General features: G+C 48.0%; 1 protein-coding gene across 2 annotated transcripts in view; it reads left to right on the top strand.

Annotated features, from left to right (window-relative positions):
- Nucleotides 1-18107, top strand: part of Sap30bp (SAP30 binding protein) — a 37956-nt gene extending 19849 nt beyond the window's left edge. For both annotated transcript variants that reach the window (XM_090350296.1, XM_090350295.1), the window contains 8 exons: nucleotides 2959-3001; nucleotides 10412-10500; nucleotides 13329-13420; nucleotides 14109-14169; nucleotides 14542-14593; nucleotides 16065-16123; nucleotides 17316-17400; nucleotides 17599-18107. In XM_090350296.1, the coding sequence (XP_090206422.1) occupies nucleotides 2959-3001; nucleotides 10412-10500; nucleotides 13329-13420; nucleotides 14109-14169; nucleotides 14542-14593; nucleotides 16065-16123; nucleotides 17316-17400; nucleotides 17599-17780 (663 nt within the window). In that variant the 3' untranslated portion in view covers nucleotides 17781-18107. The remainder of the gene's footprint in view (nucleotides 1-2958; nucleotides 3002-10411; nucleotides 10501-13328; nucleotides 13421-14108; nucleotides 14170-14541; nucleotides 14594-16064; nucleotides 16124-17315; nucleotides 17401-17598) is intronic.
- The last annotated feature ends 5490 nt before the right edge of the window (nucleotides 18108-23597 follow it).

Raw genomic sequence — 23597 nt, forward strand, 5'->3', positions numbered from 1 at the left:
TCTGATGTTGAAGCACCCCTCCCTCCCAAGTTCTATTCTTCCTGACACTGGTAGCTGATGTCCCTCTAGACTCCTGTTGCTATGTCCAGAAGAAAAGTTGTTTCATTGGAACTTGCTTCAGTAGACAGCTGGTCTAATTGGCCCTTGTTTTTGTTTTTGTTTAATTTGGAGGTTACAGTGCTGAGTATCAAATGTAGGGTCTTTCATGCTTGATAAACACAGTAGCACTGAACTAAAAAGTGTCTTGAGTTTCTGAACCCATCTCCATTGAAGAACTAGTGATGCTCTTGACCTTCACTTTGTCATGATCCAGATAGGTATTCATTGAGGCTCCTTTGGCATAGCTAATACCTTTATGAACCAGATAACAGGGTATTGTCTTCAGAAGCAGCAAAAAAGTCACAAGGGGCTCAACATCTTGTGGTTTAATTGCCTTCCAAAACATAGCAGTTGTGGCCTCCAGCTATACTCTCCACAGTCTTCCTAGCAGACTGTGGGGTAGCATTTATGGCTGCTTTCTGAAGTTCATTGCTTTGGATAACTTCAAGGCTATTCTGAAGTTCATTGCTTTGGATGGCTTCAAGCCTGTTTAGGATCATTAACCAATTTGGCTTATACATTCTTCTTTTTTGTGCCTGTCCTGAGTCCTGAACTCAGGGCCTGAGCTAAAGTCTCTGGGCTTCTTTTGCCCAAGGCTAGCGCGCTACTACTTGAACTACAGCACCATTTCCAGCTTTTTCTGATCAGTCTTACGGACTTTCCTACCTGGGCTGGCTTGAAACTGCAGTCTTCAAATCTCAGCCTCCTAAGTAGCTAGAATTACGGATGTGAGCCACAAATACCTACTGATGCATTGTATCTTTTCCTCCAGAGATATGACTAAACCTCAGCTAAGCTTGAAAGGCCCTTGTGAAATGTGGGATCTACTCCCTCCTCACCATATATACCTAGTCCCCTTCTAGCTCCGTGGCCACAAGCAGCAAGAAACCACAGGGAAGTTCCTGGCTTCGTACTCTCGCCAGAGAGCTCCTGAAGTAACAAGTATTGTTTTTCCTTTGAAGAAACATAACATGTTTGGTGACTAAGTCTTTGTTTCTCTGGACTGGTCACTAGATTAGAATTCCAGTGGTTAGCAGGCCTCCTCCTGCATTTCTGTATTTCTGCCATTGAAGCGGGGCTAGCAGAGTGTAGAACCCTGGGAAAATGTAAGTTTGGCCCCTTAGACTTCAGAGGCCAGTCAGTCCCCTGTATGACTGGCTGATTAGGGAGAGGTACGATATAGACAATTACGTTTTTCCACAATTAGCACCTAGAAAGCTATCCCCAGAGAGAAAATGTAAGAAAATTTTACAGAAAACGGTGACATTGATCAAGGTACATTGTGTCACAGACTGACAGGTTGAATTGAAATTTGTAGAACTATTTGAAAACAATTTAAAAAATAATTTCCCCTCAAAAAAGAAAGAAAAATCTGCCATCCTACATTTTGTTACTGACATACTCTTTAACATTTGTTTGAGTGACTTCTACAAAGAGATTATTGTTGGGCCCCTTAGAGATTGGCACTGTTTCTGCAGCAGTTGATTTATAACTCCAACTTGAACTTGACAATCTTCCAGGCCCTCCTCAGCCCTTCTCTAGTCCAACCCAGTTGAGCCTCCTCTTTACCCAACTGATTAACATGGGGCAGGTTGCTAAGCAGCCTGGCTGCAGCATGGACACCAGTAGTTTGAATGAATAACCACAGTGTTTAGAAGAGAAGGAACTTGAGGTCTTTTTATGGAAGGGAGTCTGGTCTTTTCATGGCACCTTAGCTTGGGAGGGCATTTGGTAGCCCTGCACACATCTTGCCTTCTGAGACATAGTTTGGTGTGGCATTTCCTTGCGCGCATGCTGGCCAGTGCTCCGGCTCTTTTCATGTGAAAGTCTTGTAGGTTTTTACTGGCTTATCTCCTCCCTCACTAAGCAAAGGGAGAGGAAATGAGATCCAGCACCTTTCTGTGAGCTCAGCTTCTACACTTTGATCATTAGCATGTAGTGGTACTTGAGATCCCTGATCTTACTGGGTTTGGGGGAAGCAAATGTGTTCTTGTCCTTTGGGACAACAGAGGCCAAGTGATCTGGTATAGATGAGCCATTTACTGGAGAGCAGTGAAATAAGACATCTGATAAGAAGATTTGTGTTTAGATTTTTGCAGGACATGTGGAAATTACTGGAATGGAATAGTGTTTGCACTAAGTATTGAGAAAGATTTTTCTTGGGAAAGAATATAAAGCCAGTGTAAAGAGCCAGAGAGAGGGAGAGGTCTCCTCGAGCTGTGTGAGAAGGGGGTCACCTTTCCCAAACCCCACCAATTACTTATGGAAAGCATTCTGCAGAGTTCCAGAACTGGCCCTTTATCTTTATGATAAAAGTATCACCTTTTTTTCTTCTTCTACAATTGAAAATAAGACTCACATCACAGGTCCATGGACAGCCCATTTGGATCTTGGTCTTGCGAATTGGTTGTTATAGTGGGAGTCCCCCTGAAAGTGATCCTGGATCACAGGGATGGAGACAGTGGTGCTGTGGAGCTCTGGTCTAGCTCTGGAGGAGGAGGAGGTGGCTGGAACCTTGAGGTCTGCTGCATTTGTACAAACTTGCTTGACCCAAGGGAGAAGCAGGGAGGCTAGATCACATCTAGGTGGCCAGGGCAAGATTCCTCTTCATAGGCTCTCTTCAGTGTGGGTTGGCACTACTCCCTGCCTGAGGCCATGAATTCAGGAGGACTTACATGGGATTCCAGAGCATCAAGTTGCTGTGATGGGAGAGCACAGATAGGAACTCACTCTGGGGTCCCAGAAGGCGCAATATTAATGTACTGGAGCTTCTCCCTCTTCTTTAAAACCCCTGGGTATTTCAAAGAGGCACTATGTCTCAAGACCCTGCTTTTACCTTTGTGTGTTTCTCTTTTACAGGATAACACAGAAGTGGAAAAGCGAGATCCCCAGGAATTAGTTGGTAAGTGTTCAGGGGAGCACTAAACAAGCTTCTGGCCAGCCTGGAGCATCCCTGCTGTAAGCAACTACTTTCACACTCCCTCTTGGAGCCTTTGGCATTTCCTGGGTGAGAGCCTTGGGCCATAGTCTTTGAAAATCACATTTATGGCACATTTTATGAGGCTTTGGTCAGTTGCCAGTGTTGTCAAGAGGGAGTTCAGTGCCCCTTTCATCCAGAAAGGTCATTGTTTTTTCCATGCCTCATACCCTCATGGCTGGGGCCCTTGCAGACTTGGGAGGGGTGAGTCACTTCTGAAAAACTATGTATCCATCCATAACCCCAGTCTTTTAAAAAGACTGAGGGCACTGATGATTCACACCTGTTTATTTAGGAGGCTGATTTCTAAGGATCACAATTTGAAGTCAGCACAGGTGGAAAAGACCATGGAGTATTAACTACCCTAAAAAAAAAAAATGCTGGGCATGTGGCTCATTCCTGTAATCCTAGCTACTTAGGAGGCTAAGATCTGAGGATCAAGATTCAAAGTCAGCCTGGACACTGAAGTCTGTGAGACTCTTTTCTGCGATTAACCACCAGAAAACCGGAAGTGATGCTGTGGCTCAAGGGGTAGATTGGTAGCCTTGAGCTGAAGAGCTCAGGGACAGCGCCCAGGCCCAGAGTTCAAGCCCATGACCAACCAAAAAACAACAACCAAAAAAGTAGAATTATAGGGGCCAGGAGTTTGGCCTAGTGGTAGAGGGCTTGCCCAGCATACATGAAGACCCAGGTTCAATTCTTTGGTACCAAATACTTAGAAAAGGCCAGAAGTGATGCTTGTGGTTCAAGTGGTAGACTGCTAACCTTGAGAAGGCCTAAGGACAGAGTTCAGGCCCTGAGTTCAAGCCCAAGAACAGGCAAAAAAAAAAAGAGGATTGTGACTGTTGGTTTGGAGGGCAAAGGAGGCAGTAGTGCACACATCTGCTGGGGAACCCAGGACCTACCCTTAGTGAGTGATCCCCAGGGCACTGGGCATGGTGGAGCTGCAGCCTTTTCTCCCCTCCAAGTCCCATCAGATCCTGTTGCTTACTCAGTTCAAGCCTGGGGGATCAACCTGTCCATGAACCACTTGGAGATGCCTCCCTCCCCGACTCTCATCTGCAGTATCAGTCAAGTGGTGGAATGTGTATAGGTATCGCCAGCTTGGTGCCACCTCATCATCATCTTCCACAGCCAGCTTGGCACTTTGTCCTCTATGAGCCACTTTTGAAAAGTAGGCTTATTGAGATATAATTTACAGAGTAAAACTTCATGCTTTTTTGGGGGGAGGGGGTTGTCATGGGGCTTGAACTTTGGGCCTGGGCACTGTCCCTGAGCTCTTCAGCTCACCGCTACCACCCTACCCCTGGAGCCTTAGCCCCACTTCTCGTTTTCTAGATGTTATTCGAGATAAGAGTCTCTGGTCCTTTTGTGCCCTGGCTGGCTTTGAACCTTGATCCTCAGATCTCAGCCTCCTCAGTAGCTAGAATTACAGACATGAGCCACCACACCTAGCTAAACGTCATGCTTTTAAGTGTAGCCTCTGACGAGTTTTGGCAGACCTGTGTGGTTGTGTTAGCCCCACCGTGATTGTGAGGCGCGATGCTTCCATTCCCTCCAGATGTTCCTTGTGTTCTACTTGCATCTGCAGATGGTTTCTTCCCTCAGCCTCTGGTGAAAAGGAATTTGTACTTCATGAAAGACTTGCCTTTTTCAGAATTTCATATATAAGTCGGGATCTGGTGACAGTTTGGACTAGATCATTCCCTCTTGTGGGGACCATCCTGTGCATTATAAGATGTGTAACAACAGAGTTCATCTCTACCCACTCGATGCTAGAGGCAGTTCTTTCTCTCTTCCTCCCCCAGATGTAGTACCAAAACAAGTCTTCAAGCATTGCCAGTGTTCCCTTAGGAGAGCAAATCACCCTCAGATTTTTTCTGTCTAATTTGCTTTACTTGGCATAATGCTTTAGAGGTTTCATCATATATGTATATATGTGGGGCGGGGGGGAGGGGGCTTGAGCTTTCTCAAGGCCAGAGCTACCACTTGAGCCACAGCACTACTTTCAGCTTTTTCTATGTATATAGTACCAAAGAACTGAACTCAGGTCATTGTGCATGGTAGGCAAGCACTTTACCACTAGGCCAAACTCTCCTGGCCCTGTTTTGTTTTTTGTTGTTGTTTGTCTTTTTTTTTGGGGGGGGGGGGGCCAGTCCTGGGACTTGAACTCAGGGGCTGAGCACTGTTCTTGTGCTTTTTCAAAGCTAGAACTCTACCATTTGAGCCACAGCACCATTTCCAGCTTGTTCTAGGTATGTGATACCAAGAAATCAAACCTGAGTCTTTGTGTATGCTAGGCAAGCACTGTACCACTAGGCTAAACCCCCGGCCCTGGTAATTTATCTTTTAAATGGAATCTGATAAATTTTCCTGCTTGGGCCGACCTCAAATTGTGATCCTCCAAATCTCAGACTACTGAATAACTAGAATTACAGGTATAAACCATGGGTGCACAGTTTGTTCATGTTCATTTCTTTTTTTTTTTATTGGTCATTTGAACATTTTTTTTGGGGGGGGGGGTGTCATGGGGCTTGAACTTTAGGCCTGAGCACTGTCCCTGAGCTCTTCAGCTCAAGGCTAGTGCTCTGCCACTTTAAGCCACAGTACCACTTCTAGTTTTCTGGTGGTTAATTAGAGATGAGTCTCACAGACTTTCAGACTTTAGTGCCTGGGCTGGCTTTGAACCTTGATCCTTAGATCTCAGCCTCCTGAGTAGCTAGGTTTACAGGCGTGAGCCTCCAGCTCCCAACTGATCATGTTCTTTTGGTGGTGGTTCTTGTGGAGCGAGGAGTTGAACCAAGAACTTCACATATGCTAATCAAGTAAGTTCTGTATCACTAGAGCTACAGCATCCAACCCTACTATTTATTTATTTAACACCTGTCCTGGAGCTTGAACTCGGGCCTTGGGCAATGTTTCTGAGATTGATTTTGTTTTTCTTTTTTCTCAAGGCTAGCCCTCTTACCACCTCTTTTAAGTGATTGGTTAGAGGTTAGAGTCTCCCAGACTTGCATCCCAGACTGGCTTCTAACCATGATCATCAGATCTCAGCCTCCTGAGTAACTAGGATTGCTGTGAGCTACTGGTCTGGCATTTTATTTTGTTTTTGAGATGGGCCAGCCTCAAACTCCTTCCTTCCTTTTTTTTATTTAATTGCTAAGAAATATCTCATCACAGGAATCACAGGAAACACCACCATTTGTTCACTCACCAGAAGAATCATAGGTGCATCTTTTTTTTCCCCTCAATCCTGGAGCTTGAACTAGGGCCCTCTGGGCCCGGGCACTGTCTGTCTTGAGCACTTTTGCACAAGACTAGCACTATGCCACTTGAGCCATAGCACCACTTCTGGCTTTTTCTGTGTATGTGGTACCGAGGAATCAAACCCAGGGCTTTGTGCATGCCAGGCAAGCATTCTACCACTAGTCCATCTTTATATGGCATAGTTTTGAATCTTCTTGGCTCTCTTACTAAGGATGTCAGTGCAGAGTGGCTTCCATTTGAGATAACCTGCTTCGTAGCTGCCCTTCCTTACCTTGGCTCCTGTGGTTAGCTAGCTCCTATGGTATCAATCTCAGGCTGTTCACCTGATGTGAGTAGCATTTTCTCACATGAAGACAGGCCAGCACTGTAGAGAGTATCTGTGCCCCACACATGGGGGCTTTACCAATACCCCACAGATATCTGGATCTGTGGGGCTGGTTTGGCCATCCAGGTGGCTCTGGGTGTCCTTCACAATCTGAAAACACCCAGCTGTCTCCTGTTTCTTCTTCAGCATCCTACAGCCCCAAGAATTGCTTACTTCCCTGCCATTCCATAAGCCCATGGGATTAACCACTCTACTCTGCTTCCTCCTTGGCAGCTGGAGCTGCTGTGAACGTTTACTGTTGTGGGCATGTGTGAGGAGTGACTTGGGCTGCAGTGGTTCTCCTAGACCACCCCAGCAGACTCAGCAGGGACACAGGTGCTACCTCCTGAGCGTCTATGGACACACTGCTCAATGTATTCTCCAGGAAGATGACTTCAGACTCTTGACTGGCTGCTCATAGGTAGCAAGATACCTGGGGCTGGTGTGTCCTCCATTAGAGAAGAGAATCACTAACACATTTCCCCTGACTTCTGTTCAGTAAACTCTTATCTTGCTTTTCTACATATCTTACATTCTCTTTAGTTACTTCCTAGGAATTCTCTTGTTTCTAGCTCAGAAGGGGTTCCTCCTCCTGTCACACCCCCAAGGATGGGGGGGTTGCCATAGCAGCAGTACCACACCCTGTTTTTCTAAAACGTTTTCCTGGTAAATGTCAAAGGGTTCTCTTTGTCTCCCCATCACATGCACGCATGCTCTCAGCTGGGAAGGAACTAAACTCCCCCCCTTGTTTATCCACCCAGTGCCTGCCAGGCCTCCTTGCTTTTGTTACCGATGCTCCTCCAATAACCAGGACCAGCTCTTCCTGGCTGTATCCACTCTTAGCTGGCCTTTGTAGCCTGTTGGGCCTGAAACCTAGATCTTCTTTGCCTGTCTCAGGGGGGAGGAAGGGGAAAGTCAGCATGAGGCTTGAACTCCAGCCAGAGCTGTGTGGCTCCTGTGCTTGAAGAGTCGGAAGAAGGAAGGAAGGTTCTGCACACCAAGAAGCTTATAGTCCCCTGCCTAGAAACTGCTCTTGGGCCACAGTCATGGCTGGGACCCACAGGACCCTTGATTTGTCACTCATTTTCTGTCCCTTGCCCTACTTCTAAATGGTAAGCTGGTGCTGTGTTCTTGGGTTTGTGTCTAGCAAGCATCCACTTACAGCAGTGAAAACCAGCATATGTAGAGTCATGTTCTAAGACTGTCCTCACCTTGACCTCCAGCCTCAGTGTGTTTGTAATGTACCCAGCTAGGACCCCAGCAGCTGAGCTGGGAAAGTCCCTTGGGGGCTTTGTGGACAGCGTCACTTGGTACTATGTTTGCCATAGTAACTGTGAAACTAAGTAGGGTCAAAGCACTTTATGAAGAAAACATTAGCCTCAGTCAGGCAAGTACAGTAGTACATGATTACAGTACCATCTACTCAGAAGTCTAAGGCATAATTACTGCTTAGCTTGGGAGTTTGTGCCAGCCTGGGCAACAGTGAGACATTGACCCCTCCCCCCCAAAAAAAATTCTAGGCTGGGAGCATGGCTAGTGGTAGAGTACTTGCCTGGCATGCACAAAGCCCTGGGTTTGATTCCCTGGAACCATATATACAGAAAAAGATGGAAGTAGAACTGTGGCTCAAGTGGCAGAGTGCTAGCCTTGAGTAGGAAGTATCCAAGGTCAGTGCCCAGACCCTGAGTTCAAGCCCCGGGACTGGCAAAAAAAAAGAAAAAGAAAAAGAAAAATTCTGCTCTACGCTCTGGCTCAAGTGATAGAGTACTAGTCTTGAGCTAAAGCAGCTCAGGGACAGTGCCTAGGCCTGAATTCAAACCCCAGACTAGCAAAAAAAGAAAAAAAATTCTTGTCCTGGGGTGGAAGACCAAGAAAGCTGTGGTAGGCCAGCCTCTGTTCTCCAGGCAGTCATTCAGTCCTAGAGAGCTGCTTTCAGCACTGAGTTGACCAGAACCCAGCACATAGTAGGTCCCTAGCAAATACTGGCTGGATGTTATTGGTGGTGGTGGTAGCTTGTTCATTCTTTCCTACCCTCTTCCCCCTCCCTCGCTTTTATCCACTATTTGCCTATTGTATGGTCCTTTTCATGAGAGAATGTTTTGGAGAGCACAGACAGAATCTTACAACAAATAGTACATTGTCTGAGTGATCCAGAGCAGGACTATGTGGTCACTAGGGTGGCCAGAGGCTATAGAGAAGGGAGGGAGAAAAGGGGTGAGGCTAGAGTGGGTGGAGGCAAATCTCTGAGGGAATTGTCTCAGAGTTGTGGTTCTCAGAATCAGACCTTCTGTTGCCAGAAGTTGAGGTGGGCCAGGACAGGGTCAGTGGGCTTATTTATTTATTTTTGTTATTGTTTTTTTGCTAGTCCTAGGTCTTGAACTCGGGGGCTGAGCACTATCTTTGGGCTTGCTCAAGTCTAGAGCTCTACCATGTAAGCCACAGCACCACTCCCAGCTTTTTTAATGTACGTGGTACTGAGGAATTGAGCCCAGGTCTTCAAAGATCCTGAGTTAATAGTGTCTTTGTATACAAGCTGTGTTAAACCATCTAGGAACCAGAAGTTGAGGAACTCTGAACATGGTTTCTCTTGTAGCTTAGATAGGTCATTCTGAGACAAGAAGGGTGGCACAACTTCGAGTCGTAGGAGAGATCTTTCAGGGCCTCCCCCAGGGAGTGCCAAAGCTGCCTGGAAATGTCTCTTTACAGCCTGGGTTCAGGAACTTCACTCCCGTACCTTGGCCAAGAAAGAAAATTTCCACCACAAGAATTGGCAAATTCTGTGTACCATGCACCTCCTCTTCCCCTGCCATGCCTTTGTGGTTATTTCCCAGCATACCACTGGACAGGCTTTCCTTAAAGTTAATTGTTGATTCTTTTGAACAACTAATCTGTCATGACAAAGAGCACAGTTATGGAGGGAGGGGTTGAGAGCATTGCCTAGCGGTAGCATGCTCACCTAGCATGCACAAAACCCTGGGTTCCATTCCTCCTGGGTTGGAGGGAGAAACAGTGAGCAAATACAGCCATTAACTTCAACCTACATTATGTACAAATTGAACTACATAACTAAGGGTAGGAATCCAGGTAGGACAGAGAGAGGAATGAAGAATGATGGGGAAGAGGTAACATTGACTCAGATACATTGTAGTCATTCACACCTGACTTCTGGAATTGGAGCCCCTTTATACAGCTACTTAATAATAAATGAATTTTCAAAGTTAATCCTTGAGACTTGGTAGCATATATTGTTTCCATCTGTACCTTCTATCTGAACTTCTTCCCCACACTGGCACATGGCTAATTCCTTCTGGCCAACTTGGATGACAACCGTCTCCAAGAGGCCACACCTGAATGCCCTGTTTTACTTTTTTCACAGTACTTACCTCTCCTGGGAATGTTGTATGTGCTTGTGGTTTTTTGTTTATTTATTTGTTTGTTTGCCAATCCTGGGCTTGAACGCAGGCCTGAGCACTGTCCTTAGACTTTCTCAAGGCTAGAGCTCTACTACTTGAGCCTCAGCACCACTTCCGGCTTTTTTTCTATGTATCTGGTACCAAGGAATCGAACCCGGGTCTTCGTGCATGCTAGGCAAACACTCTACCACTAGACCAAACTCCCAGCCCTATGCTTGTGTTTTTATGTCCATCTCTGTCCCTCTTCCTAACCCTCTGCCTAAAGCATTTCACTCTCTATTCTTTCAACAGCCTCCTTTTCTGAAAGAGTCCGGAATATGTCCCCTGATGAAATCAAGATCCCGCCAGAACCCCCTGGCAGGTGTTCCAATCATTTACAAGTAAGCACAAGGCCTGTGTGGCAAACAGGTGTCCTGGGTTAAGTGTCTGTTTGGGTCGTGATCTTAACAGGCCATGGCAGGGAAGGGGACCAAGACATCTGTCAAAGAAACTGCCAGAGAGCTTGGCTCCCGTGACTCACACCTGTAATTCTAGCTGCTCAAGGAGTTGAGATTTGAAGATCAGGGTCCCAAAAGTCAGCCAGGGCAGAAAAGTTAAAGAGACTCAGACCACCAGACTTTAATTAGGCTTAAGTGGTAGAGGACCAGCCATGAGCAAAAAAAAGCCAAATGATAGTGCAGGGCCTTGGGTTCAATCCCCGTAGTGGCACAGAAAAAAGAAGAGAAAGAAACTTCCAGATGGGCCCTAGAGCCTACAGACCTGGTTACCTCTTTAGCCAGAACTGAAGGATTGAGACCATTGGCACACCTACTCTGCCACCTAGAGCTGCCCTCATGGGCACTCCAGCCTGTCTTCCCTGAGGTCCTAAGCCTACACAGAGAAAGTAACATGCCTTTGCTCTACAACCCAGCTGAGAAGGAATGTGGTTCTTTGTCAGGAAGAACTTTACTAATAAATTACAGAAGTACAAAAAAAAACTTTAAATGCATAAAATTCTTGTGCTCATACCCTGTCATACTAATTCAGTAGCTTCTTGCTTACAGAGCTGATTTGAGGTTTTGTGACCTCAAGCATTTTTTTTTCAGTTATTTTTTATTGTTATGAAGGTGATGTATAAAGGGGTTACAATTACGTAAGTCAGGTAGGGAGTACCTCTCTTTTTTGACAATGTCACCCCTTCCCTTGCTGCCTCACAGTTCTTCCCGCCCATCATTCATTTTCAACACAGTGTTTAGCGAGTACCACTGCCTGCTTCATATCCACGGATGTTGAGCTGCTCTTTCGTGTAGTTCCTCCTGGGGAGACAGGCCCTCAGGATGGCTAGGCTTCAGCCTCTGTGGCTTCCTCTTTATCCCTCTGTTGATTCCCATGACTAACAGTAGGGCAGATGCCCAAGGCTACACAATTGTTGATCTGGTCCCTCTGCTCTGCCTTTGATCTCACTGTTTCTGCTGGTTGCCCCTGGCTACCCTGAAAGCCCATGGCACCGCCTGAATGGATAGATGACTAATGGGGCTTGGGGTTGAGGAACGCAGCAGACCAGGGGAAGGCTACAATCAGGACTGGGAGCCCAGTACAGATTCTCTTCCTTTCACGGAAGTCTCCTCCCTTTGCTGAGCTGTCTCTCTCCCAATTCTTTCACTCCTCTCCACCCCCACCCCTAGGATTTTATTACCTTTCCTGCCAGACAACAAGTTTGAGCCTGTAAGGACAACTGAAAGACCTGCCAAGCACAGACAACCAGCCACTTGGCCCTCAAGTTCAGAATATTCCTTCTCTTTACATTTTCCTAGGGATAAAAATCATGGCCTAGTGGTAGAATGCTTGCCTAGCATGCACTAAGCCCTGGGTTCGATTCCTGAGTACCACATACACAGAAAAAGCCAAATGTGGCTCAAGTAGTAGAGCTCTAGCCTTGAGAAAGCTCAAGGACAGTGTCCAGGCCTTGATTTCAAGCCCCAAAACTGGCCCCCCAAAAATCATGGCATTTGAGCAAACAGTATAATCAGAGTAGATGGTCCTGGAGGCCCAGCCAGGTCAGCCCCAACATAGGGGTTCACTAATCACCACGCCTCCTATGCAAAGCCAAAGCCTCCCTCTATTACTCTAGAAGAAATAGCAGTGAGGAAAGCAGTTTGTCATCTCAGTTTCTCTCATCCCTGAGAGTCTCAGGACCCTCAGTCCTGCCTTGGCCCTGTCAGAGCAGAGGCTCTAGCCACCTCCCCAAACGTTTCTTGAGAATAGCAGCCCTGCTCACCTCCTCTTGCCAGTGAAGTATGTCCAAACTGTAAGTTTAGCTGACACCAGAGTGAGGGGTGCTACGGATGGGTCTTGAATTGGACCCCCACCCACCCTCCCTGAGGAGACTGCTTTTCTCAGAGGTGGCTCTGCCCTGGGCCTGCTCACTGGTCCTGGGCAGCACTAATGGAATCCATCACAGGCATCATCTTTGTGAGCCCAGCAGAACCTTCTTCCTTAGGGCATCTGCATCGCTGGTACAGTAGGTAAGCCTGGAAGGAGCCAGGTTGGCGATCTGTCAGGGCGTTTTGGTGAGAGATAAGCTCGTGTGTGTGTGTGTGTGTGTGTGTGTGTGTGTGTGTGTGTGTGTGTGTGTGTGCTTGCGTGTGTGTTTGCGTGTTTGCGTGTTTGCCAGTTCCAGGGCTTAAACTCAAAGTGTGTGTGTTTGCGTGTTTGCGTGTGTGTTTGCGTGTTTGCGTGTTTGCGTGTTTGCCAGTTCCAGGGCTTAAACTCAAAGCCTGGGCATTGTCTCTGCTCTTCTTTAGCTCAAGACTAGCTTTCTACCACTTGAGCCACAGCACCACTTCTGGCTTTTTCTGTTTAGGTGGTACTGAGGAATCAAACCTAGGGCTTCATGCTTGCTGCCACTAAGCCACATTCCCACCCCTCCCGCCCCACTTTTTTTTCTTCTTTTTCTTTTTTCTGGCTCCAGGGCTTGAACCTCTGGCTTATTAGGTTTTTCACTAATAGCTGGCACTTGGATCTGTTACTTGAGATTTCAGAAATTAACACCTGTCCCCATCCTCCTCCCCCCGTTCCCCAGCTAATTGGAGATAGGCCTCATGAATTTGTTTGCCAAGGCTGATTTTAGATCTCAGTTTCCTGAGTAGCTAAAACAGACATTAGTCACCAGTCACCAGCTTAGACAGATGGATTACTGTCATACATGCCCCTCTGTTGCCCTTCACAGGACAAGATCCAGAAGCTTTATGAGCGAAAGATAAAAGAGGGAATGGATATGAACTATATCATCCAAAGGAAGAAAGAATTTCGGAACCCCAGGTGAGTTTTCTAGAAATCTCCAGGTTAAGTTGACCCACTGATTTGGATAAAGGACTAGGAAGCCTTATGGATGTGAAGAAAGGCCCAACTCTGAACCTACTTGAACCTAAAGGGACTGCCACCCAGATTTCTTAGCTAATGGCCTGTTAGACACAGCCAGCTGCTAACCAGCTGAGCTTTGCCAGTAAGATCCAGACCAAATACATGATCCAGTCTGGACTGGAACCAAGATGGTTTGGCTGGTTTCTGGTCACTGCACTGCTCCTAAAGCACACAACTTTTCAACACTTCAAAATCTACTAAAAAGTAAAATTTTCACCTGGGTGGGAGGCTTGAGGGACAGAGCTGGTCTGGGTCTTTCTCCATCTAATATTCAGACTAGTGACTCACACAGGAAGGACGTGGTATGTAGTACCAGAGACTGTCCTGGAACTTCATGGGCCTGAGTGTGGTCAGGCCTCTCTGTACTTGAGGAAATACAGGCCATCACCTTGACCCCTTCCTCAGCTAGTCCATCTTGTGGGGAAGGTGGAGAGCCAGAAGCAGTGCATTCAGGCCTCCCATCAGGAAGCTTCCTTGCAACAATTTAACTGGGCTTAACATTCGCAGCCCCAGTAACTCGTGGTTCTGTGCTGTGTAGGGACCCAGAACCCAACCAGTGCCTCTTACTGCTGTGATCTCTTTTCAGCATCTACGAGAAATTGATTCAGTTCTGTGCCATTGATGAACTGGGAACCAACTACCCAAAGGTGTGTGCTGCACGCTGGGCTGCCGGTGCTGGGGACTCCCATGCTCCATGCCCTCACCAGGAGCCATTGGAAGGGCTATGTAGCCACAGTGCTGATTGAGGAGCACCGGCCCCATCTCTGTCATTTGAGTTCCTGTGTTCTGAAATAGTCCAACAAGGCAATGCCATTGGTGGACCTGGTGCCTTTATAGACCAGTTAGAGCCCAAGTGTGGGCCACTACTACTATCAGCAGCTGAGCAAGTACCTCATTGCTCACGAGCCTCCTGACTACCCAAGGCTGCAAATAAGGGATGACATCTGTGTCCCTATGCTCTGTCACTTACCAATTGAAGGTCTCTACTGACTGATGCTGTGTAACCTCTTGTTTTTCAGGATATGTTTGACCCCCATGGCTGGTCTGAGGACTCCTACTATGAGGCATTAGGTAACCTGCCTTCCTTACATTTTCTCATCCAGCACCAGTTCATCTGCCTTCAAATGCAGTCAGTCAGTAATCAAGGAGATCCATATTGCCCAGTGGCTCACACTTGTAAGCCTACTTACTCAGGAGGCTGAGATCTAAGGATTGTGTTTGATGCCAGCCTGGGCAGAAAACTCTGTGTGACTCTTATCTCTTATCTCAAAAAAGCAGAAGTGGAGCGGGACCGGGAGTTTGGCCTAGTGGTTGAGTGCTTGCCTAGCATGCACGAAGACCCGGGTTCGATTCCTTGGTACCACATACATAGAAAAAAGCCAGAAGTAGTGCTGAGGCTCAAGTGGTAGAGCTCTAGCCTTGAGAAAGTCCAAGGACAGTGCTCAGACCCTGAGCTCAAGCCCACGACTGGCCAAAAAAAAAAGCAGAAGTGAAGCAACAGAACACTTGAACTCAGGGACATCTCTCAGGCCCAGCACCCATTTTTCAGGCTGGCATTTAAGCCTCCAATTCCTGCCCTCCTCCCCATCCCTTCTATCCCCCCATACTGGAGTTTTACCCTTGCTAGGCAGGTACTCTGCCACTTGATCCACATTTCCAGCCCTCAGGATCTCCTTTATGTCAGGGTTAACAACACAGTCTTGAACATTACAGACCCCACCCTTGACTCACAGGACTTAGAACATAGCAAAGAAGACAGATGGTTAAGTCAGTCATTCCTGCACCTGTGAGTATTAGGAGAAAGGATAGCCTTGAGCTGAAGAGTTCAGGGACAGCACCCAGGCCAAGCTCAAGCCCGAGAGGGGGTGGGGGGGAGGTGAGTACAGGGCAGGGTCACCTAACTTAGCTGAAGAACTGGAAAGGACCCATTAAGAAAACTTGGAGCTGAGATTTAGAGAAATTTAAGGGCCAGGCACGTGTGGGCAGGATGCCCCCGATAGAGGGTATGGTGTGTGTGTAGAGGCCGATGAGTGCATGGCATGGAGAACTGGGAGCAAAGTCAGAACTGAAACCTTTACAGTTCTCAGGCCAATAACCTAGCCTATATATGTGTTTGGCCTATACAGATTTTGTCTTAAGTTGAACCAGTTTCCAGTGTTTTATGTAAGATTCCAGAATTCTCGTTCACACACACACACACCCCAGTCAAGGATTTGAACTTGGCATCATACTTGCTTGGCTAGTGCTCTGCCACTTGAACCACACTCCCAGGCTTCTAGCTTTCTTGTTAGTAGGAGATTAGACCCCACTGATCCAGTTCCCCTTGAAGCTCAGAGTGGCTAGTTCTTCTGGACAGGACGTGCAGCCCCCCAGGCCCTGGCTCAAGACCTCTGCTTTAAACATCAGGGCTAGCACTCCATTTCACAGAGTGCAAAAGGATACTAAGCCCATGACAACCTTCAGTCCACCAAAAAGAATGCAAGGCTCCCCAACTAGGCTCTTTGAGTATGAGCTCTCTCTTAACTACCTGTCTTGTCTCTAGCCAAGGCACAGAAAATTGAAATGGACAAACTGGAAAAGGCCAAAAAGGAGCGAACCAAAGTAAGTGATGAGAGATGTCTAGGGGCATTTGGAGTGCACAGGTCCTGCTGGCTGGGCCCAGGAGCACCGCTCCTCTCCATCTGTGTTCTTCTTAGCCTGGTGAGGCTCTGGGCCATGTCAGCTGTGCCCTCTGCCTTCTGCAGGCTGCTGTGGCCCAGCTTCCTGACCTGCCTTGTACAGGCCTACCACTGCTCTGCTCTCAGTATCCTGTAGTTCCCCTTCTAATGTCCACTGGCCTTTCCCTCCACCACCACTACTGTGGCTTTGTCTCCTGTGGGTCATTGGTCCCCACCTTGACCTGAATGGAGAGAGATGTTTCCTTCTGAGGAGAGGGGCACTCCCACCTGCTTTGACCTGTGCATTTCTTGGCCTGCAATAGAGCTGACCTCTGCAGCCTGCCCGAGTGTATCCCCCTAAACCCCATGTCTGATGGCCAGGGGAACCTTTATCTTAGGGCCCTGAGTACCGCTTCTTCCCTAGTGTGGGGTCTAGGAACTTCAGGAGCATCCATTTGGTTCTCTTTATGACTCAAGTCTCCAAGAGAGAAAACAGGGTGTCTGGACAATGGGTTCTCCTACTCTGATCATTCTTGAGGCAGCAGTCCTGCCCCTCCCTCACCTCCTGCCACTCCTTTGACTCCCCACACAGAGGGGCCGTCACAGTGACAGGACCTGGCCCCAAATGTAGGAGCCAGGCCAGGAATGTGGGAACTGGTTCAAGGGGATGATCTGGCTTTCTCATTCTTAACCCTTGATTGAATATCCCTTCTCTCTCTTTCCCTCTCCCTTCCAAACCCCAGGCTTATTGCAGGGACGAGTCTGCAGCACCTGGGGACCGGAGCTGTCCTTCCCCTGTACGGGGGGCACCGCCTCCTCCTGGGTGTGAGGAGGAGGGGCCTGGCCAGCTGGTTCTGGGCATGTGAGGAGAGTGACGGGTGGGCATGATGGGCATGTACAAAAGCCTGTGAGAGATGCCGGGAGGGATCCCACATCTGTTGGGAAAGCTCTTTGAAGAATGGTGAAAGCCCCTTCAGGCTCTTCTCAGGCACCTCTCCCTCCCCTAGCTGTTCCCAGCAGAGGCAGCTTCAATGCCTCCTTTGTGTAGTCCAAACTCCTGTCCCCTGGGAGCAGACGATGGCACAGGAGATGGACATGGCTCTGTACAGGTCTCACTCTCCTTTCTTCCCCTCCAGATTGAGTTTGTGACGGGCACCAAGAAAGGAACCACAACCAATGCCACAGCCACCACCACCACGACTGCCAGCACCGCTGTTGCAGGTAAAAAAAAAAAAAAAAAAAAAGGCCACTAGGCAGAGCAGAGGGTTCCTGGGCCCCAACTCAGCATTGCCACTACTTTTCTCTGAGTCTAGGACCACCTGGGACCTCCCAGGCCAGGGCCCTGTATTTCTAAGCTCACTTCTAGCCTGCAGTGAGGGTGCTTTTGAACCTGATTTCTCATTTATGTATTCCCTCCAGACGCCCAAAAGAGAAAGAGCAAGTGGGACTCAGCCATCCCAGTGACGACCATCGCCCAGCCGCCCATCCTCACCACAACAGCCACGCTGCCGGCCGTCGTCACAGTTACCACCAGTGCCTCTGGCTCCAAGACCACTGTCATCTCTGCTGTGGGCACCATTGTGAAAAAGGCCAAGCAGTGACCAAGGGCCACTCCCGGGCTTGCCAGGACTATGCGCTCAATGACAAGCCCACTGGGAACACCGCTTATCTATTTCAGACTTGACCTGCTCCCAGGTGCCGCTGAGGGCAGCCTCCACAGCATGCCAGCTGTGGCCCAGGAGCAATGGACAGCAGCTAGCCACACAGCTCTGGAGGTTTTGCCTAATTAAAAGTCGTACTCTCTTACATCCTGGCATCTCAGGTGCGCTGGCCCCTCCCACAGTCCATGTGTGGGCAGCGGGGAAGCTCAAGTGCACTCTTCTTTGGCCAGGGTGATTGCTTTGGAGTGGAAGTGGGGTGATGGAAGCCTACGGTAGTACTCAGAGGAGTGGTCCAGGGAATCCTGTGGCCCTTCCCTATGGGTGCCTCTTGGCGTGGACAGGTAGAGTCCGAATAGGGGATCACCCATTCCTGCTGTCTGCTTCCCTGAACCCAAGTCCAGATTCCAGCCAATTCTCAGGCAAGAGCAGGGGCCACTCCCCTTGTGAATGCAATTGAGCTTTTGTGGGGCCTGCGCAGGCTTGTGTAATCAGACTGCAGTGAGATCCCCAGTCCTCATAGGGAGGGGGCTAGGTGAAGGCCTGGCTGGGGCAGCCCCGGTGTGGTGCAGCCAGCAGGATCCACACAGCAGGGGATGAATCACTGCCCGGCCATGGCTCACTGTTTCCGTGAAGGCCCAGCTCCTAAGGGGGCTGTTGCCACCCCACCCTTCCTCTGTTGTTATCTCTGCCCAGCAGCAGCCCCTGAGCAGCACCAGTGGCCATCCCACTTCTCCTGGGGTCACTGCCAGCCTGAGAAACCAGAGGGGACATTTGCCTTTCATGCTTTTTGGCAGCTTCCCTTTCCTTTACAGAGGAAGGGCCGAGTGTCAAAGAAGGAAGCTGGGTTGTGAAGAACCCCGTGCTTCCACAGGACTGGTGGACAATGGGAAAGACAGTCCTGAATGTGGCAGGTGCCATTTGTGACCTGAGGAATATGACTGCTCCAGATGCTAAGATCCCCAAAATAAAGCTTGAGTCACACTTGGTCCCTCCTTTCCTTGACTGGATTTCTCAGCCCTAGGGTGGGGGGGGAGTAGTGCTGTGTACGCCTCCCGGCAAGGACCCATGTGTAGGTCTGCCTTGCAGCCTTCAGGAGGCCAAGGACCAAGGTCTGGAAGACAGCACGGCCGGGGGACCCCAGTAAACATGCCATCTGCAGTCCCCCCAGGTGATCAGATCATGATAATAAAGCCTCACTGGGTAGAGGTAGACATGAGGGTACAGTGAGATGACTGATTAAAATTATTATAAACTGCAGATTCCATAAGGTTTGTTGTTGGTCAATCCCATTTCGTTTTGTTTTAAACTAAAGACACAAAAGGAGAGGTGCAAACTCCAAATGAGTTCACCAGAGATGAGAAGTGGGCAGCAGCAAAGTCACTTCCCATCAAAGTTCATTGGTAGGATGACACTTCCCTGACACTTACTGTCCTCCAGGTCCTCTGGCCCTGCCATGCTCTTCCCAAGTGGAGCAATGAGACCTGGGAGTTGAGCACCAATGAGAGCTGGCATCCCCAGCTTGACTGCTGTTGCAGCTCTCCAAGTCTATGTGCTTGGGCTGAGGGATTTGGCATTGGTTAGTTGGATGGTTTGTGTTGTACCTGTGCCTAGGCATTGTCCTTGAGCTCTTTAGCTCAAGGCTAGCACTCTACCACTTGAGCCATTGCTCCTATCTGGCTTTGTTGGTGGTCAATTGGAGATAAGAATCTCAGACTTCCTGCCCAGGCTGGCTTTGAACTGCTATCCTTAGATCTCAGTCTCCTGAGTAGCTAGGATTATAGGTATGAGCCACCAGCACCTGGTTTAAAGTTATAATCTGAATAAGTTGTAGTGTAAAATAGCACCCACCCTCCATAGTCCTCCTGGGGATGGTTGCTGTAGAAACTGGATGTCTCAGGCACTAAGAACCAGATCTGACTGGTCTCTAACAAAAGCTGAGTCTGGCCCAGCAGCTCTGGCATGCCTTCTACCCCTCTCCCCTACTACTGATGTCATGGTCACTCTTAGCCCCATGGCTGTACACTGGGAACTTGTACCTGCCCCCCACACCTCCCATACCCCTTGTTTGTTTTCTCTATTACTGCTTTAGTGCACACCTTTATCCCTCACTTCACCTTGCTCTTGTCTTTCTGGTGTGCTGCCTCAGTCTTCCCCACTTACCTCCAAGCTCCAGGCAGCCTACAAAGCCCCCTTCCCATTCCTCATCTCTTTCTGGGATCCAAACAGACTCCAGATAACAGTTTGGCCTGTGAGGCCACCTGTTCCTTTTGTTTTGGGGTGCTATTTGCTTGTTTGCTGGTCCTGGGGCTTTCTTGGCTTACTTGCTAGGCTAGTGCTCTGCTACTTGAACCAGACCTCCCACCTGAGCAGCAGTTTCTTACCTTTCCACCCTCACTGCCTTTGCACTGCACCCCACATGGTGTGCCTCACATTCTCACCTTCCAGGCACCTTTGCTATGCCACCCCTCTCTGCTCCATACTCCTTTCCCCCTTGTTCTTGCCAGTCTCTTGCCTTTATAACACTGAAACCACCAGTGTCTTCTGGCTTTATGTTTTTTTGTTTTGTTTTTGTGCCAGTATTGGGGGTTTGAACTCAGGACTTCGTGCTCTTGCTTGGCTTTTTCACTCAACACCTGGCAGCTCTACTACTTGAGCCCTACCTGCACTCCAGCTATTTTGCCGATTAATTGGAGATGCAATCTTGAAGATTTTGCTGTCCTGTTGGCTTCAAATAATGATCCTTCACATCTCAGCCTCCTGAGTAGCTAGGATTACAGGAGTGAGCCACCAGCATCTGGTATGTATCCTGGTTCTTGTAAGCAATGACAGCAGTCATAAAAAGCACAGTGCCCCAAGTGCCTGCCATGGGAAAGTACTTTGGTGAATGGGGAGATGGGAGGAGAGGCAGGATACTGCACTCATCATCCCACATGATCTGAAGTTGTCTCTGGCTTTGAGGAGTACAACCCTCCATGCCCTCTGTCTACCACATTATTCAAGCGTTACATGGCTAGATTTCAAAAAATGGGTAAATTGGTTACACATTTACAGTCCTAGGGCCTAGTGATGGAAATGCAGTGGGGGACTGGGGCATTATTGTGTGTGTGTGTGTGTGTGTGTGTGTGTGTGTGTGTGTGTGTGTGTGTGGCTTCATTTTGAGAAGAATCTTTATGTTGCATAGGCCTCAAGCAATCCCCCTGCTTCAGACTCCTGAATAACTGGAATTACAGTTGTATATGTTTCATCATGCCCAACTCTCCTGTATCTATTTGAAAATCTATAACATTTTTTTAAACCAGGTGCTGGTGGCTCAAACCTGTAATCCTAGCTACTCAGAAGGCTGAGATCTGAGAATTATGATTTGAAACCAGCCAGTGAAGGAAAATCCATGAGACCTTATCTCCAGTAAACTATTCAGGAGAAAAAAGAAAAAGAAGTGGCTCTGTGGCTTACATGGTAAAGTACTAGCCTTGAGCAAAAGAAGCTCAAGGATGGCACTCAGGCCCAGAGTTTGAGAGTTCAGGCCCAGAACCAGAAGCGGGGTGGGGGGGGGAATTAAAGCTGGGTGCTGGTGGCTCATGCCTATAATCCTAGCTATTCAGGAAGCTGAGATCTGAGGATCAGCGTTCAAAGCCAGCTTGGGCACTAAAGACTGTGAGACTTTTTTTTTTTTTTTCTGGCCAGTCCTGGGGCTTGAGCTCAGTGCCTGAGCACTGTCCTTGTGTGTATTCTCAAGGCTAGAACTCTACTCCTTTCTAGGCAGGCACTCTTACCATTAGGTCAAACTCCTGGCCAAGACTGTGAGATTCTTATCTCCAGTTAACCACTAGAAAACCGGAAGTGGGGCCAGGAGTTTGAAATAGTGGTAGAGTACTTGCCTAACATGCATGAAAGCCCAGGTTTGATTCCTCAGTACCAAATATGTAGAAAAAGCTGGAAGTGGTATTGTGGCTCAAGTGGTAGAGCTCTACCCTTGAGAAAGCCCGAGGACAGTGCTTAGGCCCTGAGCTCAAGCCCAGGGCTGGCAAAAAAAAAGGAAAAAGAAAACTGGACGTGGTGCCATGCCTCAAGGGGTAGGATAGTAGCCTTGAGCTGAAGAGCTCCAGGACAGCGCCCAGGCCCAGAATCCAAGCCCCATGACTGATCAAAAAACAAACAAACAAAAAATCCATTAAAGGCTACTGAGCCATAAAGAAGGCTAGGCAAGACACCAGTGGCTTAGACCTGGAATCCTATCTACTCAGGAGACTGACTTCTGAGGATCACAGTTCAAAGCCAGCCTGGGCAGAAAAATCTGTGAGACTCCTATCTCCAATTAACCACCAGAAAATCAGAAGTGGAGCTGTGGATCAAAGTGATAGAGCACTAGACTTGAACAAAAGAGCTCAGGGACAGTACATGGCCCTAAATTCAAGCCCTACAATGCACAAAAGAAAAAAAGAGATTAAATGAAAAGACATGGTGCAAAACAGTGCATATAATGTGCTTCCTTTTGTGTAGAAAGGGAGGAAATATAAAAATAATAGAGGAAGGTAATGGAGCCATAAAACCAAAGAATCAAAGGCGGGGTTATAGCATGTAAAAATGCAAGGTCCTGGCTTAAATTGCCCACACCCCAGCCAAATCAACAAAACCCCTAATGTTAAATTTGAATTGGAAATACCACATCCCAGTGTCCATGCTCACAATGTAATACTTCTATCTTGATTCTCCACTAAAAGGAACAAGGCTCTTTGGATGGATGGCTGGGGCAGTGTTTTACAGAAAGCAGGGAAACTAGTGTTTCAAAGGTGGAAGGTGCTTGCTTGGTTCAGTTTCAACATTAAGGAAGAATAAAAGCACTGTGACTGTAGATTGTACATTGTTGAGTAGAAGTCTTATTCATGGAGCTATTTGACAGAAAAAGAAAAACATATTTGTTTCTATGAGAATTTTGTATAAGTGTGTGTGTGTGTGTGTGTGTGTGTGTGTGTGCGCGCGCGCGCGCGCGCGCGTGCACGCGCACGCGCACAAGTATTAGGGCTTGGACTCAGGACCTAGCTGCTGTCCTTCATCTTTTTTGCTTAAGGTTGAGCCACAGCTCCACTTCTGGTTTTTTGGCCTGGCTTTGAACACTGATCCTCATCTTGACCTCCTGAGTAGCTAGTTACAGATGTGAGCCACCCACACCTGGATTTATTTTAGATTTTGGTACCAGAACTAGGGCTTGAATTCAGGGCCTCAAGCTCTCACTCAAGGTTAGCCATCTACCACTTGAGTGTGATTTCAAACTGTGATGCTCAGCTGTCCCCACTTCTGAGTAGCTGGGATTATGAGAATAAGCCATCAGTGCCCAGCTTTGAGATAGTCTTGCCATGTAACCCAAGCTGACTTCCAACTCAGATTCTCCTGCCCCTGCTTCCCAAATGCTGAGAATGCACTACCAGGCCTGGGTTTAGGCCTTTATTCTGACTAGCCTTGCCAAACTGTCACTTAAATCCAGATCTTTAGACCTAAACCCCACTTATGGGGATCTGAGAGAGCAACTCCCATGGCAATGTCAGGAAACAGTCAGAAGGAGGCTGTTCTGCAAGATAGTGTCTCTTTAAAAGGTCAGTAGGGAGCTAAGTGATGATGCATGCCTATAATCCCAGCATTTGAAAGTCTGAGGTGGTAGGAGGATCACTAGTTCAAAGCTAGGCAGATTTATAAAACAAAACTTTCCCTCAGGGTCCAGGAGTGTAGCCTGGTGATAGAGTGTTTGCCTACCATGCAAGA

The sequence above is a fragment of the Megascapheus bottae genome, chromosome 17 (assembly GCF_031878675.1).
Source record: "Megascapheus bottae isolate mThoBot1 chromosome 17, mThoBot2.hap1, whole genome shotgun sequence".
Classification (NCBI taxonomy): Eukaryota; Metazoa; Chordata; class Mammalia; order Rodentia; family Geomyidae; genus Megascapheus; species Megascapheus bottae.